This window comes from Rhinopithecus roxellana, chromosome 10 (genome assembly GCF_007565055.1).
Source record: "Rhinopithecus roxellana isolate Shanxi Qingling chromosome 10, ASM756505v1, whole genome shotgun sequence".
Classification (NCBI taxonomy): domain Eukaryota; kingdom Metazoa; phylum Chordata; class Mammalia; order Primates; family Cercopithecidae; genus Rhinopithecus; species Rhinopithecus roxellana.
In genome coordinates, this window is record NC_044558.1 from 18,536,861 (window position 1) to 18,551,804 (window position 14,944).

At 34.7% G+C, this 14,944-nt stretch overlaps 1 protein-coding gene across 5 annotated transcripts in view; it reads right to left on the reverse strand.

The window, feature by feature from the left end:
- TBC1D8B (TBC1 domain family member 8B) overlaps positions 1 to 14,944 on the reverse strand; it is an 83,179-nt gene that overhangs the window by 48,192 nt on the left and 20,043 nt on the right. For all 5 annotated transcript variants that reach the window (XM_030939857.1, XM_030939858.1, XM_010373547.2 and 2 more), the window contains exons 6-10: positions 13,192 to 13,399; positions 12,382 to 12,549; positions 3,543 to 3,692; positions 2,804 to 2,954; positions 2,109 to 2,323 (exon numbers count right to left, since the gene is read on the reverse strand). In XM_030939857.1, the coding sequence (XP_030795717.1) occupies positions 2,109 to 2,323; positions 2,804 to 2,954; positions 3,543 to 3,692; positions 12,382 to 12,549; positions 13,192 to 13,399 (892 nt within the window). The remainder of the gene's footprint in view (positions 1 to 2,108; positions 2,324 to 2,803; positions 2,955 to 3,542; positions 3,693 to 12,381; positions 12,550 to 13,191; positions 13,400 to 14,944) is intronic.

The window sequence follows — 14,944 nt, forward strand, 5'->3', positions numbered from 1 at the left end:
GGATGAACTTTGAAAATGATATGCTAAGTAAAAGGAGGCAGGCACAAAAGATCACATATTGTATCACTCAATTTATATAAAATGTGCACAATAGGCATATTCATAGAGCTAGAAAGTAGTTAGCAATTGCTTGGGTTGGTAGTAGAAGAAATGGGGAGTAACTGCTAATGGATATGGGGCTTCTTTTTAGGGTGATGAAAATGTTCTGGAATTAGATAATGGTGAAGGTTTGCACAACTTTGTGAATATATTAGAGACTACTAAAGGGGTGACATTTGTGGTAAATCAATTATATATCAACATTAGATAGAGACAGATGATAGATAAGATTAGACAGGATAGATAGATAGATAGATAGATAGATACATAGATAGATAGATAGAGTGAGCAAGCTAGCCAGCCATGTGTCTCACGTAGGTTTTTGATCAAAACCAACAAAATCTGTTTACCATATTAAGTTTAAACTCTTTTCCCAGGCTTTGAAGATTCTTCTTGATCTTGTCCCATACAAATTTACTTTTTTATTCCAATGTGAACCTAGCGAATCTTATCTCCCAAGGCAGGCTTATTCTCACCTGAATGGTATCACTCACACTTTAACCCCGAATAACTTTCCTCCTGCCCTCCATGTTTCTAACTTTGCTCTCATCTTTTAGAAGTCAATATTAAGTGCTGCCTATTTTGAAGCTATCTCTAAACTACTGCTTACAGACAATATCACAGGGTCTGTGAGTATAAGCTCTTTGAGAAAAGAAGCATTATGCTTCTTTTGTACCTTTCAGAGATCCTAAAATATGCTAAAAATCCTTGCCATTTAGATGTTCCATTCACTTAAACAGTTTTTCAAAAAAATATATATATATATATATCGACAAGTTACAGTGGATAGGTAGTATTGGCATGCAACAATTACAGGTATTCAACCCATTATAAATAAATGTATGGCACAGAGTGCTACCTATCCATGAAATTCTAATCTCCTCTTTTTCCATAGTAGCTGCACATGTCTGTTCAGCCACACTATACTCCACAGACTGCCTTGTGAATAGGTGTATCCACGTGACTAACATTATCCAATAGAATGTGCATGAAGTGGTATCTGCCCCTTTCAAGCCTAGCCTGAAAATCTTTCACAGTTGTTTTTCCATGCTCTTTCCCTGTTCTTGTGAGTGCTAATGGTGATGAAAGTGTACTCGGGAAGCTTTGTTTTGAAAATGACAGTCTGCTGTCAGCCTACAGTCTAAGTTCCTGAATAATCTCATGGAGGAGAGCTGCCTTCTGACCTGAAGAGTAAATCTCCTTTGTTTATTCCTTCAAGAAATAAAATTATACTGTTTCATCTATTATCTGTGTTTGTGTTAGCAGTCTAGCCTACCCTAATTGATGGTGTGCTCCTAAACAATTTGTTTTCCAATGATTCCTCCACTGCCTATAAAATAAAATTCAAACTCCAGCTCTATCCCAATCTACCTTATTGATTTTTTTCTCCAACTACTTCACTTCATCCATCCTATGTTTCTATCAAACTAAACAAACATGGTCCTATGTAAACTTTAGGTTTACCTCTACCTGTGTTCGGTTACATGGATTCCCTCACCTGGCATGTTCTTTTCATTCTATTTCCATATGTCCAAAATTCACCAGTTTTTAAGACCTGCAAATGCTACCTTTTCCACGAAGCCTTCTCTGACTCCTCCAGATGAAAAATAGTTTCTCCTAATTATAAATCATGACAGGACTTTATATTTCTCTAACAGTTTTTCTCACTTGATTTTTGTTTCTTAATGAATATGCTTTAACATCTCCTGGTCTACATACTTTTAAGGGAGGACCCTTATCTGATACATCTTTATATAGCATTAAGTTCCTAGGAGAGTATCTTTTATAGAGCAGAAGTTCAATAAACATTTGTTAACTGAAAAAGAAAAATAATGAAATATCAATTCTCCTAAGTATTCCCACTACCATCCTACTTAAATTAATACTATCCTCTATCTATCTCACCCCAATCTCCTTCCTTATAATCATCACTTCCAAATTAGTGGAGTTGGATTTGATGTAATTTTATTTGGAACATACACACAGTTGGGCTCATAGTTAAGTCATACCTGGCAGTATCCAATTTTGGGATTCCTGTATGCATAAGCAGTGAGTACCCTTCTCAGAGCAGATATGCCAGTGTCACTCTGAAAGGCTGGGTGCTCAGGCAGAGAGCGACGTAAATCACGTTCAATTTCTTCAGTAGCCAAGTTGCAGGTCCCTAAGGACTGCTCAACTACTTCAGCATAATAGCCAGGATTAGTAGCCATGTCATTAACAGCACCTGTGAAGATTATTAACATACAACAGAAGAGGGACAAAATTAAGCTATTATTTCATATATACATAAAGAATTGGATTTCATTTCATTACCTTGATATTTAGCCTTATGCTTAAGTGATTCCTGAGCACAAACAGAAAAGAGCTTTACACTAGAATCTATGTCAAGCTACTAATTTTATCCAACAGAATACCATTTTCATGAGCTTTTTTCCCCCTTAACTGACTGTTGACACTAGAGATAAAGGTTCCCCCATTATACATATCTTGCCTAATAAACTAATGTGCTCAGATGCTGGATGTGTGGATAGATAGGTAAGTTACAGGTAACTACTTACCTTTCTCTCTTTGACTAGTCTGAACTCAAGATGAGTAAGACTTTGTACTAACCATCTTTGTAATTCTTTTGCTTTAGCTTAGGGCATAACTCCTAGAAAGGCATAGTTAATGTCTGTTAAATAAATAAAGTGAATAAATGTAATACCTGAAAAAAGCATCCAGAGTTCTCCTCTTAAGGTTTCTGGAATCCCTCTTACAACAAGACTTCGAGTCTTTTTGGTTCGAAACATACTAACACCACGCCCACATTCTGCAAAGAGTATTTTCCATGACTGTTCCTTCATTTTTTCTTTCAACTGTAATGACAGAAAAATCAAAACAACTAAATCTAGTGAGAAATTAACTGTAAAATAACTTGCCCACTCTCTTTACCTTGAAACAACATCTCTAGAAATTAAGAACATAGAAAACCAAAGTCAGTATTCACCCAGGGGTGAAACACCGAATCTTTGTCATCATGAAAATCTTGTAAACTCATGTGAGCACAGCAGCTTTAATTTACTATTTTAATTCTTAGCTAAATTCATATAAAAATGGTAAAAGTGTTATACTTGGGAGGCAAAGCTTTAAACCATCAGTCTCCCCAAATCACGTCTATGTCAGGATTAGAAATCTATGCGAATAAAACTCAATGTCAATAAATATGTACAACTATTATGTATCTGTAAAAATCCCCAATGTCCAACTTTTATCTTTTATCTTCATTCCTGATAATAGTCCTTGTGTATAGTGGAACCAAATAAGTTACATAGTAGTACCTGCTGGAAAACTTTTCAAGTCCCAAAAGAGTAATTTTCAGTTGTGTCACCTTCTAGTCTGCTTTTAAAATTTTTACTTTTCACCAACTGTTTCAGCCCATGGGTTTAAATATTTTGTTTTCCTACCATTTTAGAATTAAGAGTCTCCAAATTCTGAGGGTGAAATACCATCATTAAGGCTTCAGTGTTCACAGTTTTACCACATTCCCTCTGACTTGTTGAAGATTGCACCTCAAAATTATCAGATGGCTCTGTAGACTCAGAACTAATAGCAAGCTGAAAAAGAAAGAATGCAATTATCCCAGCTGCATGCTTAAGTTTCTGCAAGAAAAATATTCTAATGTTTACTGTCATTTATAAGCCACAATCTATATACATAACAAATATTAAAGCAATATCTCAGAGACATACCTATCAAAATTAGATACGTCAACAACCTGACTTCTAGAATGGCAAGCTCAGAATCTCTGTGAACACACTCCCCAACAAAAGCAACAAAATAGTGGCAAAACATTCAAAATAAACCATTTCAGAACACTGGAATTAACCAAAGGCATGCAATAAACTGAAAAGTATCTATTCGAGAAAAACTAATGAGCCTGAGTAAGACCAGAAGAATCTGTGGGGCTTTTAACTCTATCTACCTGCCCAAGCTCAGAAATCAAAGCCAGTAGTATGGCAGCCAGTGGATCTTTTGGAGTTTCATTAAAAGCCTTATCCCTAGGGCATAGACAATATTTGATCAAACTTGCAACTCCCTGGAAAATCTCTATTCCCAGGGTGTTGTTATCATTTGATTTTATTCACAGCTCAGCTTGGTAAAAAAAACTCTGTTCCCAGGGTATTATAGAAAACAATAGCAATTGGCTGGTGACAACCTAGCTGTCCAAGGCTATGATTTCAGCTAGAGCAAACAAGAGCCTGGCTAAAGATTTAAAAGGAAGATCTGAAAAACCAGATGTGATATGGAATTTTGAAGGGCTGCAACATAGTCTTGGGGATCTAGAAGAATGAATACATGTACAGGGCTGTGAACATGCCTAGGAAAGAAATGGGACAGAAGAAGGCCCCAGTTACTCAACTCTGGCTATCTTTGAAAGCAGGGAGTAAAAGCTAAAGCTGATGTGTAAATTGCCTGAAGTTTGACATATGCCTTGACACAGATATCCTTGAGAAAAAGGTGGAATATTTGATAGCATAAGGCATTTAAGGAAATCTAACCCATCACTGAATAACCACTAAATTATACTGATTCAGGGGGTGATCCAAGGAAGTCAGGCTTAAAAATAGAAATAAGAACTTAAAAAAGCAACCAATAGAAAGTGTCTTGAGGGGACCCACTTGTTGGATTTCATAAACAAAGACTGTAAAGTAGCTATTATAAATATATTCAAAGAATTAAAACTATGTTTAAAAAAATAAAGTACCCATTAAAAAGTGGGCAAAAGGTCTAAATAGATACCTCACCAAAGAAGATAAAAATGGCAAATAATCATATGAAAGAGGTTCAACATCAGATGTCACTGGGTAATTGCGAATTAAAACAATATTACACACCTATTAAAAACCAAAACATTGAAAATACCAATTGCTTATGAGGATGTGTTGATACAGGCATGCAATGTGAAAGAAGCATAAATATATAAACTATACCCCTATGTTTCTTGCATCACTACTCAAAATAGCCAAGATATGAAATCAACCTAAATGTCTACCAACAGATGAATGGATACAGAGAATGTGATAAATTTTTATAATGGAACACTATTCAGCCAAAAAAAGAATGAAACATTTTCATTGGCAGCAACATGGATGAACATGCAGAACATTATGTTAAGTGAAATAAGTCAGGCACAGAAAGATAAATACCATATGTTCTCACTCATATGAAGGAGGTAAAAAGTTGAGCTCATAGAAGTATAGAGTGGAATGATGATTATTAGAGGATAGAAAGTATGGGGGGGGGGGGAGTTGTACCATTTTACATTCCCAACAGCAATATATGAGAGTGTCAATTCTTCACTTTCTCCTCAACAGTTATTATCTGTCTCTTTAATTATAGCCACCCTAGTGGGTATGAAATGGTATCTCGTTAGGCTTTTGATTTGCATTTCTCTGTTGACTAATGATATAAAAAATCTTTTAATGTGCTTATTGGCCATTTCTTTATTTTCTTTGGAGAAAAGTCTATTCAAATCCTTTAACCATTTTTAAAATTGGGTTGTTTGCCTTTTATTATTTAGTTGTAAGAGTTCTTCATACATTCTAATTAGAAGTCCCTTACCAGACATATAATTGGCAAATACTTCCTCCATTCTGTGGGTTGTCTTTTCACTTTCTTGATGATACCATTTGTAGCACAAAAGTTTTTAATTTTTATGTAATCCGATTTACCTATTTTTTCTTTAGGGTCACATGCTTTTGGTGTCATATCTATAAACAATTGCCTAATTCAAGATCATGAAGATTAACTCCTATGTGTTCTCTGAGAGTTTTATAGTTTCAGCTTTTACATTTCGGTCTTTGATCCATTTTAAGTTAATTTTTGTGTATGCTTTAAGAAAAGAGTACAACATCTTTTGGGGGGTGGGGACTATGTTGCTATCCATTGTTTTGGCACCATTTGTTGAAAATAGTTCTTTCCCCCATGGAATTAGCTTGGCTTTCTTGTTGAAAATTAACTGACCATAAATGTAAGAATGTATTTCTAGAGTCTCAATTATATTACATTGATCTACATATCTCCCCTTATGCCAGTATCACGATGTCTTGTTTACCACAGCTGTATAATAAGTTTTGAAATTGGAAAGCTTGAGTCTTCCAACTTTGTTTTTCTTCGTCAACACGGTTTTAGTTACTCTGAGTCTTTTCTTTTTTCACATAAAACTTTATGAACTCCAAAGTTTTACTTTTAAAACATATCAGTTACCCGGCTTCTATGGATTATAACTACACCAGCTATTGCAAGTTATTACTAGGAGTGGTAAAAAATAAAATAAAAGAAAGACAAGACTCACTAACTTCATCTCTTAAACTTTAGCAAACCTTAGTAGCTTAAGAAAGATAAAGAATGCCCATGACGGAGGCAGAGGAAAAGTAGCAGCTTAGGGTGGACCAATCCAGTGGTATTTTAGTTTGAAATCCAAGAAGCCAGTACAAGCCCTAGCAGGGCTGGACATTAAGATTGGCTCTGAGTCCCCACCCAAATCTCACCTTGAATTGTAATAATCCCCATGTGTCAAGCATGGGACCAGATGGAGATAACTGAATCAGGGGGATGGTTTACCTCATGCTGTTCTCATGATAGTGAGTGAGTTCTCAAGAGATCTGATGGTTTTATAGGGGGCTTCCCCCTTCGCTCAGTACTCATTCTCTCTCCTTCCACCCTGTGAACGGGTGCCTTCTGCCATGATAGTAAGTTTCCTGAGGCCTTCCCAGCCATGTGGAATTGTGAGTCAATTAAACCTCTTTGCTTTATTACCAAGTCTTCGGTATTTCTTCATAGCAGTGTGAGAATGGACTAATATAGTAAATTGGTACCAGGTAGTGGGGTGCTGCTGTAAAGATATCCAGAAATGTGGAAGCAACTTTGGAACTGGGTAACAGGCAGAGGCTGGAACAGTTTGGAGGGCTCAGAAGAAGACAGAAAGATGTGGGAAAGTTTGGAATTTCCTATAGACTTGTTGAATGGCTTTGACCAAAATGCTGATAGTAATATGGACAATGAAGTCCAGGTTGAGGTGGTCTCAGATGGAGATGAGGAACTTATTGGGAAATGGAACTTTAGCAAAGAGACTGGTGGCATTTTGCCCCTGCCCTAGAGATCTGTGGAACTTTGAACTTGAGAGAGATGATTTAGGATATCTGGTGGAAGAAATTTCTAAACAGCAAAGTGTTCAAGAGGAAGCAGAGCAAAATATTTGGAAAATTTGTAACTTGATGATGTCATGGAAAAGAAAAACTCATTTTCTGGGGAGAAATTCAAGCTGGCCAGAGAAATTTGTGTAAGCAACAGGAGCCGAATGTTAATCACCAAATTCGGATGTCTGCAGGACAGGCCAGAGACCTTCACGGCAGCCCCTCCCATCACAGGCCTGGAAGCCTAGGAGGGAAAAATGGTTTCATGAGCCTGGCCCAGGGCCCCCCTGCTCTATGCAGCTTCGGGACATGGTGCCCTGCATCCCAGCTGCTTCAGCTCCAGCTGTGGCTAAAAGAGGCCAAGGTTCAGTTTGGGCCATTGCTTCAGAGGGTGCAAGCCCCAAGCCTTAGCGGCTTACATGTGGTGTTGGGCTACAGATGCACAGAAGTCACAGGTGCACAGAAGTCAAGAACTGAGGTTTGGAAACCTCTGCCTAGATTGCAGAGGATATATGGAAATGCCTGGATGTCCAGGCAGAAGTTTGCTGCAGGGGCAGAGTCCTCATGGGGAGAAACTCTGCTAGAGCAGTATGGAAGGAAAATGTGGGGTCGGAGTCCCCACATAGAGTCCCCATTGGAGCATTTCCTAGTGGAGCTATGAAAAGAGGGCCACCATCCTTCAGACCCCAGAATGGTAGATACACTGACAGCTTGCACCGTGCACCTGGAAAAGCTGCAGGCATTCAACACTAGCCTGTGAAAGCAGCCAGGAGGGGCACTGTACCCTGCAAAGCTACAGGGGTGGAACTGCCCAAGGCTGTGGCAGTCCATCTCTCTCATCAGTGTGACCTGGATATGAGACATGGAGTCAAAGGAGACCATTTCAGGGCTTTATGATTTGGCTGCCCTGCTGGATTTCAGACTTATATGGGGCCTATAGCCCCTTTGTTTTGGCCAATTTCTCCCATTTGGAATGGTGTATTTACCCAATGCCTGTACCTCCATTGTCTCTAGGAAGTAACTAACTTGCTTTTGATTTTACAGGCTCATAGGCAGATGGGGCTTGCCTTATCTCAGATGAGCCTTTGGACCTGGACTTTGGGTTAATGCTGGAATGAGTTAAGACTTTAGGGGGCTGTTGGAAGGGCATGATTGTGTTTTGAAATGTGAGGACATGAGATTTGGGAGGGGCCAGGGGTAGAATGATATGGTTTGGCTCTGTGTCCCCACCCAAATCTCACCTTGAATTGTAATAATCCCCACATGTCAAGGGCAGGACTGGGTGGAGATAACTGAATCATGGGCAGTTTCTTCCATGCTGTTCTCATGACAGTGAGTGAGTTCTCATGAGATCTGATAGTTTTATAAGGGGCTTCCCCCTTTGCTCAGCACTCATTTTCTCTCCTGCCACCCCATGAAGAGGTGCCTTCCACCATGATTGTAAGTTTCCTGAGGCCTACCCAGCCACGCAGAACTGTGAGTCAATTAAACCTCTTTTCTTTATAAATTACCCAGTCTCAGGTATTTCATCATAGCAGCATGAGAACAGATGAATATAGATGGGATTCAAGGAAAGGTAAGGAGGAGTATTCAAATCAATGTGTAAATAAAAGGGTAAGGTAGAAGAAGCCAATAAAGGAAGAATTAATGATTAGAGAGTATAGGTCTCAAATTGCAACAATTCCCATCTTTTTTTTTTTTTTTAAAAAAAAGGTTATTTTGACAAATCACATACTTGACCACTTAATATTAAGTTTAGCTGTTTAAACGAGGAGCTACATTTTTGCAAATACAGGTTGGAAAATTCATGGTTGTAGTCTGGATCTCAAGCACAGCACATTCCTTTAGTTCGAATGACTGAATCATCAGTTTATCTATTGTTCTAAACTACAGGAAAAGTATCCCAGAAGGAAAAAAAATAACCTCTTAAGTAATGAAACCCTAAACATAAATTTATAAGAGTGATGACAAGTATGCTAGTCCTATCCATTATTACCTCTCAAGTATTCATAAAGTCATGTTAAAACATTCACCTTCATCAACAGGCAGTAGGTGGTCAGAAAATTTAAAAAATGACAAAAAATAAAATAAAAAACATTTACCTTCAAAGGTGGTAGTTTAAAATAATGTTTAAAATTTTGAAGAGTGTAATAAAGTAGATTATTCAAGGAACTAAACTTAAATTTCTTGAACATTTTTGCTCTGGCTCTTTTCAGTGGAAAGTTTTACCCATGGTGTTTTATATATGTACTTGGAGATAAATATATATTTCTCTCCATTTGGGTGTTCACACTTACGACAAGTAAATTTGGCACTCATCAGACTTTTAGTGCCTGAGCAAAATCCAATCACATCTAGAAAGCAATATAGATTGTTAACTCTATAGCAGCTATTCTTAATCAGTTTCATTTTTATTATCTGACATTGATTTTACAATTATCATATGGCTCTAAAAGTGAAGGAAAGACAAAGAAAAGATGAACATTTCTTTATGTGTAAATTTCTACAAAATACTATATTTAAATTAGAATACTTCATAAACTCGGTATAATAAATGGTTACAGAGTTGACCTGTAAAACCAATAATTAAAACAAAAAAATATAAACAAATGCTTTTCTCAAATATCAGAAGCTTATCTTAAATAGGATCCTGTTCATAGTCCACAATTTAATGGGTGTGAATTTCATTTTTAATAGTTTCTGGTTTCCCAACTTAGAAATAAATCTACCCCACAGCTAAAAATCATTTTCCAAATTTATATTATAGTCATAAGAAACACCTTATTCTTATCAAGGCAAGAAAAAATCAGTTATGTTGGTTAAACTACTATTTGGATCTACATTATCATGTAGGAAACCCATTACTTCTATTTAAAAACTTAGTAAGATAGTCCTGGTTATGAAACTATCTTATTAAGATAATAACTATATTTCATATAGTTAGTAAGTTATGTTTACATGTTCTGTGATAATCTGTAGAAGATACTTATTTTTCCATTTAAAAACTTTAAGGCATGAACTCAATTACTACCTTTCTTGACATTCCATAGTTTCCACAATTCATTCATAATGTGGTTTAAAAGCATCAGGCAATGGATCTTCAGTAGTGCTTTCCATTCTTAGGTTACTTTGCTTAAAACTAACCTAAGAGGGCCCATTTTTCTTTCATTGAGTAGTTTTGAAAAATTACCTTATCTAGTAATAGTTCCTGATTATATGTGTCAATAAAAGTAAAAGATTCATGTATTTTTCCAAGCAGTTTATTAGAATTTTACTAAATCTCTTTATATGCCCAGATTTTAGTATAACTTATTAAAATGTGGAACATTTTAATATATACCTATATAAAAACTTGGATAGAACTGATACTCATGCATAATTTCAATTACTTCTGGTAGGATTTGTTCTTTGTATCATGTCTTTGACATTCTCATAGGAAAAATTTCCTAAAGTACTTCCTGCATTCATATTTAGACTTGTTGATTTAGACTCTGGGAGATTTAAATTAAAAAGTCTTGCTGTTTGTACAAAGTCACCAGGTTTATGAAAATAGAATGCAATTTTTCTCTTCGTTTCAGAATAAGTGTAGTTATAAAAGAATATAGCTATAATTTCTGTTACTTAGAAATCAAATGGAACTAGCTCTTGTTTAAAAAGCTTTCTCTTTACTAATTTTTTACATGTACTATTATTAAAGCTAGATATATACAGATACTAAAATGGGTCAATATTCTTCATCATTGATAAGATAAAAATCTTAAGTGAAAACAATATTACAGCAATTTAAAAATACATATTTCCAAGCAGATATTTATTAAAACCTCTAATAAACAGTAAGAGAAACTAGAAAACTGTAGAATTCTGATGCATATTTGGAAAGATGGTAAATTCATTTTCAAACAAAATCTTTTCTTGACAACTGAGCATACTCAGCTACTAAAAGCACATGAAAGTTTTAAGGGGAACAGTTACAGCTCTCCAGGTTTTGGAAAAGCAAATTAATTAAAGGAAAAAGAAAGATATGTTGAGCTTTGAAGCTAACACACAGACTGAATGTGAAATAGAACAGAACAAGGAAAACATGATATAAGTAAGAATTTGGGAGCATTGGGAGAGAAAACTACTAAGGCTGGTCAGATTTTACTTGTATTCCCGCATTAAACTAAGGAATATCCTGGGTACATACTAAAAGAGAATGAGAGATAATAAAGTTGGGGCAAGAAAAACTCTTGATGGCCAATGTAGAAAATCTGTGTCTGGAATTGAGATGGAAAAAAAATTTAATTACATGTTTTCACTGTGCTTTTTAATTATCAAAGGGAAAATTAGTTTTACCAATACTACATTATAATTGACTTAGCGTATTATTTTCAATCTCTACTCTGGAGATAGCAGTAGAATGCTCTATACTCCAATTCAAATAAAATAATATAGCCAATAAAGACACATTTAGTTTTTCTTTGAATTTTACTTAAAATATAAAAAGCTATAATTTGATAAGTTTTATCAATCTATTAAAACATGGGGTTCCTGGACATTGTAAAAGAAAATTCATTTGAATTCGACCTGTCTGCATTTCCATGAGAGACATATGAAACATCAAAATCCTCCTTATCCTCTCTAATATTTTACTAGTAAACAGATATACTATTATTTTGCTTTTGGCCAGATTATGTAAATAAGGCTGACCTACAAGATATTAAATAAAAGATATCCAGACAGGTTTAAAATTGCTATCTCTTTGCAACAATAAGAGGAGTCCTTTTTCGAGGCCTCACTGAATTCTCAAATATATTTTGATTTCTTAAAAACCAAACTATGTGAAAGTACAAGGTATATTTATATGGTAAACAGCAAATATAGAAAAAGAAAGATCAAATTATAATAATTTTATAAAGTATGAGTTCCTAAAAATGAATAAAGTCCTTAATTCTCACTTCTGCTTTAGGATGTGAGTTAGACAATATACTTTCTTAGATTCCATCTTTAAAAAAAAAAAAAACCTGGACATAAATAGGAAAGGTACTATGAATTCCTTTTGAAGAATGGGCTACACTAAACACACACTTTTTTTTCAAAACGATTTGATTGCTGTGTAATTAATTACCTCTGTGCTAGTATCATGATATTGAGCTGAAGCTGCTCCGCATCTGAGCCTGAGTTTTGCCACCAGTTGTTCAAAGTCTTCAACTTCATGGAAGCGAAAAGCTGTTTTTCCTTTGATGCTAATGATGACAGATTTGCTGGAATCATTTGTCTTATCTATAGCTAAGACCTAGGGGGTGAAAAACATAGAGATGAATTAAATTTTCCTTTATTGTTGACACCTTCAAGTAAATTGTGTTTGGCTTACCCTTTTGTGGCCAAAAGTTTTGGTCTATAGTATAACTTATTAAGAAATAGACTTTGGGTACTAGTTGAACCAATCATACAAGTAACCTCAGTGCAAGTTATTTCACTTCTGAAGAAAAAGGTCTAACATGTATCCTTTAAAAATGACAATACAAATGTAAAACTTCAGTATCAAATACCAACAATTTATTTCTGACTTACATAAAAGATGTCAATGTTATTTTTTCTGCCAGAGTACATCAAAAGTGATAGTCTAAATTTGGGTATTGATGTCATACAGTTTTGAATGATCAAACTCCATTTTGCACTAACCTAAATGCTTATCTTGTTTTTAAATTTTAAAGTTTAAAAATTTTCACTTTCAGTAAGAGTTGTAAGACTTTACTAAATGGAACTGAGAATATCGCAGAAGGTTGTACTCTTATCCTGAAGAATAATTATTTTAAATTACTAAAAGGATATTGCATCTTGAGGTTTTAATAATTTATAGAATTAAAGGACATTTTACACTGTGGAAGATATCATTTTCAAACTAAAAACTGATATGTAACCAAATTCACATTACCTCTCGTAGTGGAATGATTACACTATACTGATTGCCATCTTGGCTAGCAAAGCAGATATAATTTTCTGAGATGCACATTTTTCCATGAGTATTGAAGTGGCTGAATGGTACCCATAAGAAACATTCATGTTCTTCTTTCAAACTCTCTCCTTTGGGCAGCCTAAAAAAGGCATTAAATTGCTCACTGTGGGCTCTATTTTCCAGATCTCTGTAGGAAAGAAAAAATGAGATGAGGCACAAATGAATTCTCAGAAATGAATTCTAAGGTGTACATATGCCTATATTGACTAATCTACATACACTGTGAAGCACACAGATTAAACACTAAAAATGCTGTATTTTTCAACAAATTCTGAAATAGAAAAAAATACACTGATTCCTTGCAAACTCCTTTTATTTGTTCTTTTCTTCCAATTTCATTTTATTAGTAGATTAAAATGCACAAAAGTTAGAGATCATGTAGGTCTTCAAACTATCTCTAAGGGGTGATTTGCTAGAAGACTATTATTATATTATCATATAGGCATAATATGTGACTATGGTTAAAACCAATCCTGGAAGACAACAATGTTCCTATCTGGTTACCAGAAAATCAAGTGAGTTACCCAGTTCAAGTAAAATAAAATAATGAAAATTTGTGGCATAAAAATTTACAGGGAAAGAGTAGTCTATTAAAGACAGTATTAAAAATTAAGTGAAGTAAAATTTTAATTGAATGTTTTAAAAAATCTAAAGTAGAAGTATGATAAAATAATACTGCTTGCACTATGTTGGACACAGGATAGGTATCAGTAAATACAGAGGACTTATTAACTGATAGACAAATGTAGCCTTTGTGTAAAAAGCAATTGCTTTAAATAGTATAATTTTTCTAGGGACACGAAACAATTGCATTAAGCAGCAATGCCATCTGGTATAATAAGTAAATAATGCAAGTTCTAATTCAAATCCAACAAAGCTAAAACTAAATTCATTCTTCCTGCATATACTATTTAAATATGTGGTAGTTCATCATGTCTTTCAAAGTACTTCTGATAAACATGAACAGAAAACCACAATCATGTTAATTTTTACCTCAATTAAATGGTATTTTTTTCAACCTGGGAAAGCTGATAAAACAAATGAACTGTAATTTGGTGGGTTCACTCTTATTTAAATAAAATAAAGTCCACTTATGTGAATGGAAAGATGTCCATGATATAGGAGGAGAAAAAAAGCAGATTGTAGAACAATATGTGATGTTCAGACCTATTTTTGCAAATATTTTTAAATTCATGCATTAAAAAGCCTAGAAGGATATACACTAAATTTAACTATCATTACTGTGCTTCTGTATTGTTTAAACTATAAAAGTAATACATATTTGTAAAAACAATAAGGAGAGCAATAAAGATATTCCATTTTATAAAAAAGCCATTTGGAGACTAAGTCCCAATACATTACTGTTCTTTTTAACTTACTAGAAAAAAAGATGTAGATATATATGATTTTCAATGGGCTCTCCTAAAAATGCACACAGACAAAAATGGATTTATTATATCTTAATTAAATACAGATTTGGTGATGAATAACTCATTGATAGCCTTTTAGACTATATTTTAATGGAAATAAAATGGCAAAACAGTTTATGTTTATGGTTGCCAATCAAGGAATGAAATACAAAAACAGATGCCCACTTATAGCATAATACAAACAGGATTCTTAATCCTTATAGAATTCTATTTATAAATCATGTGTACTGAGACCTAATTTT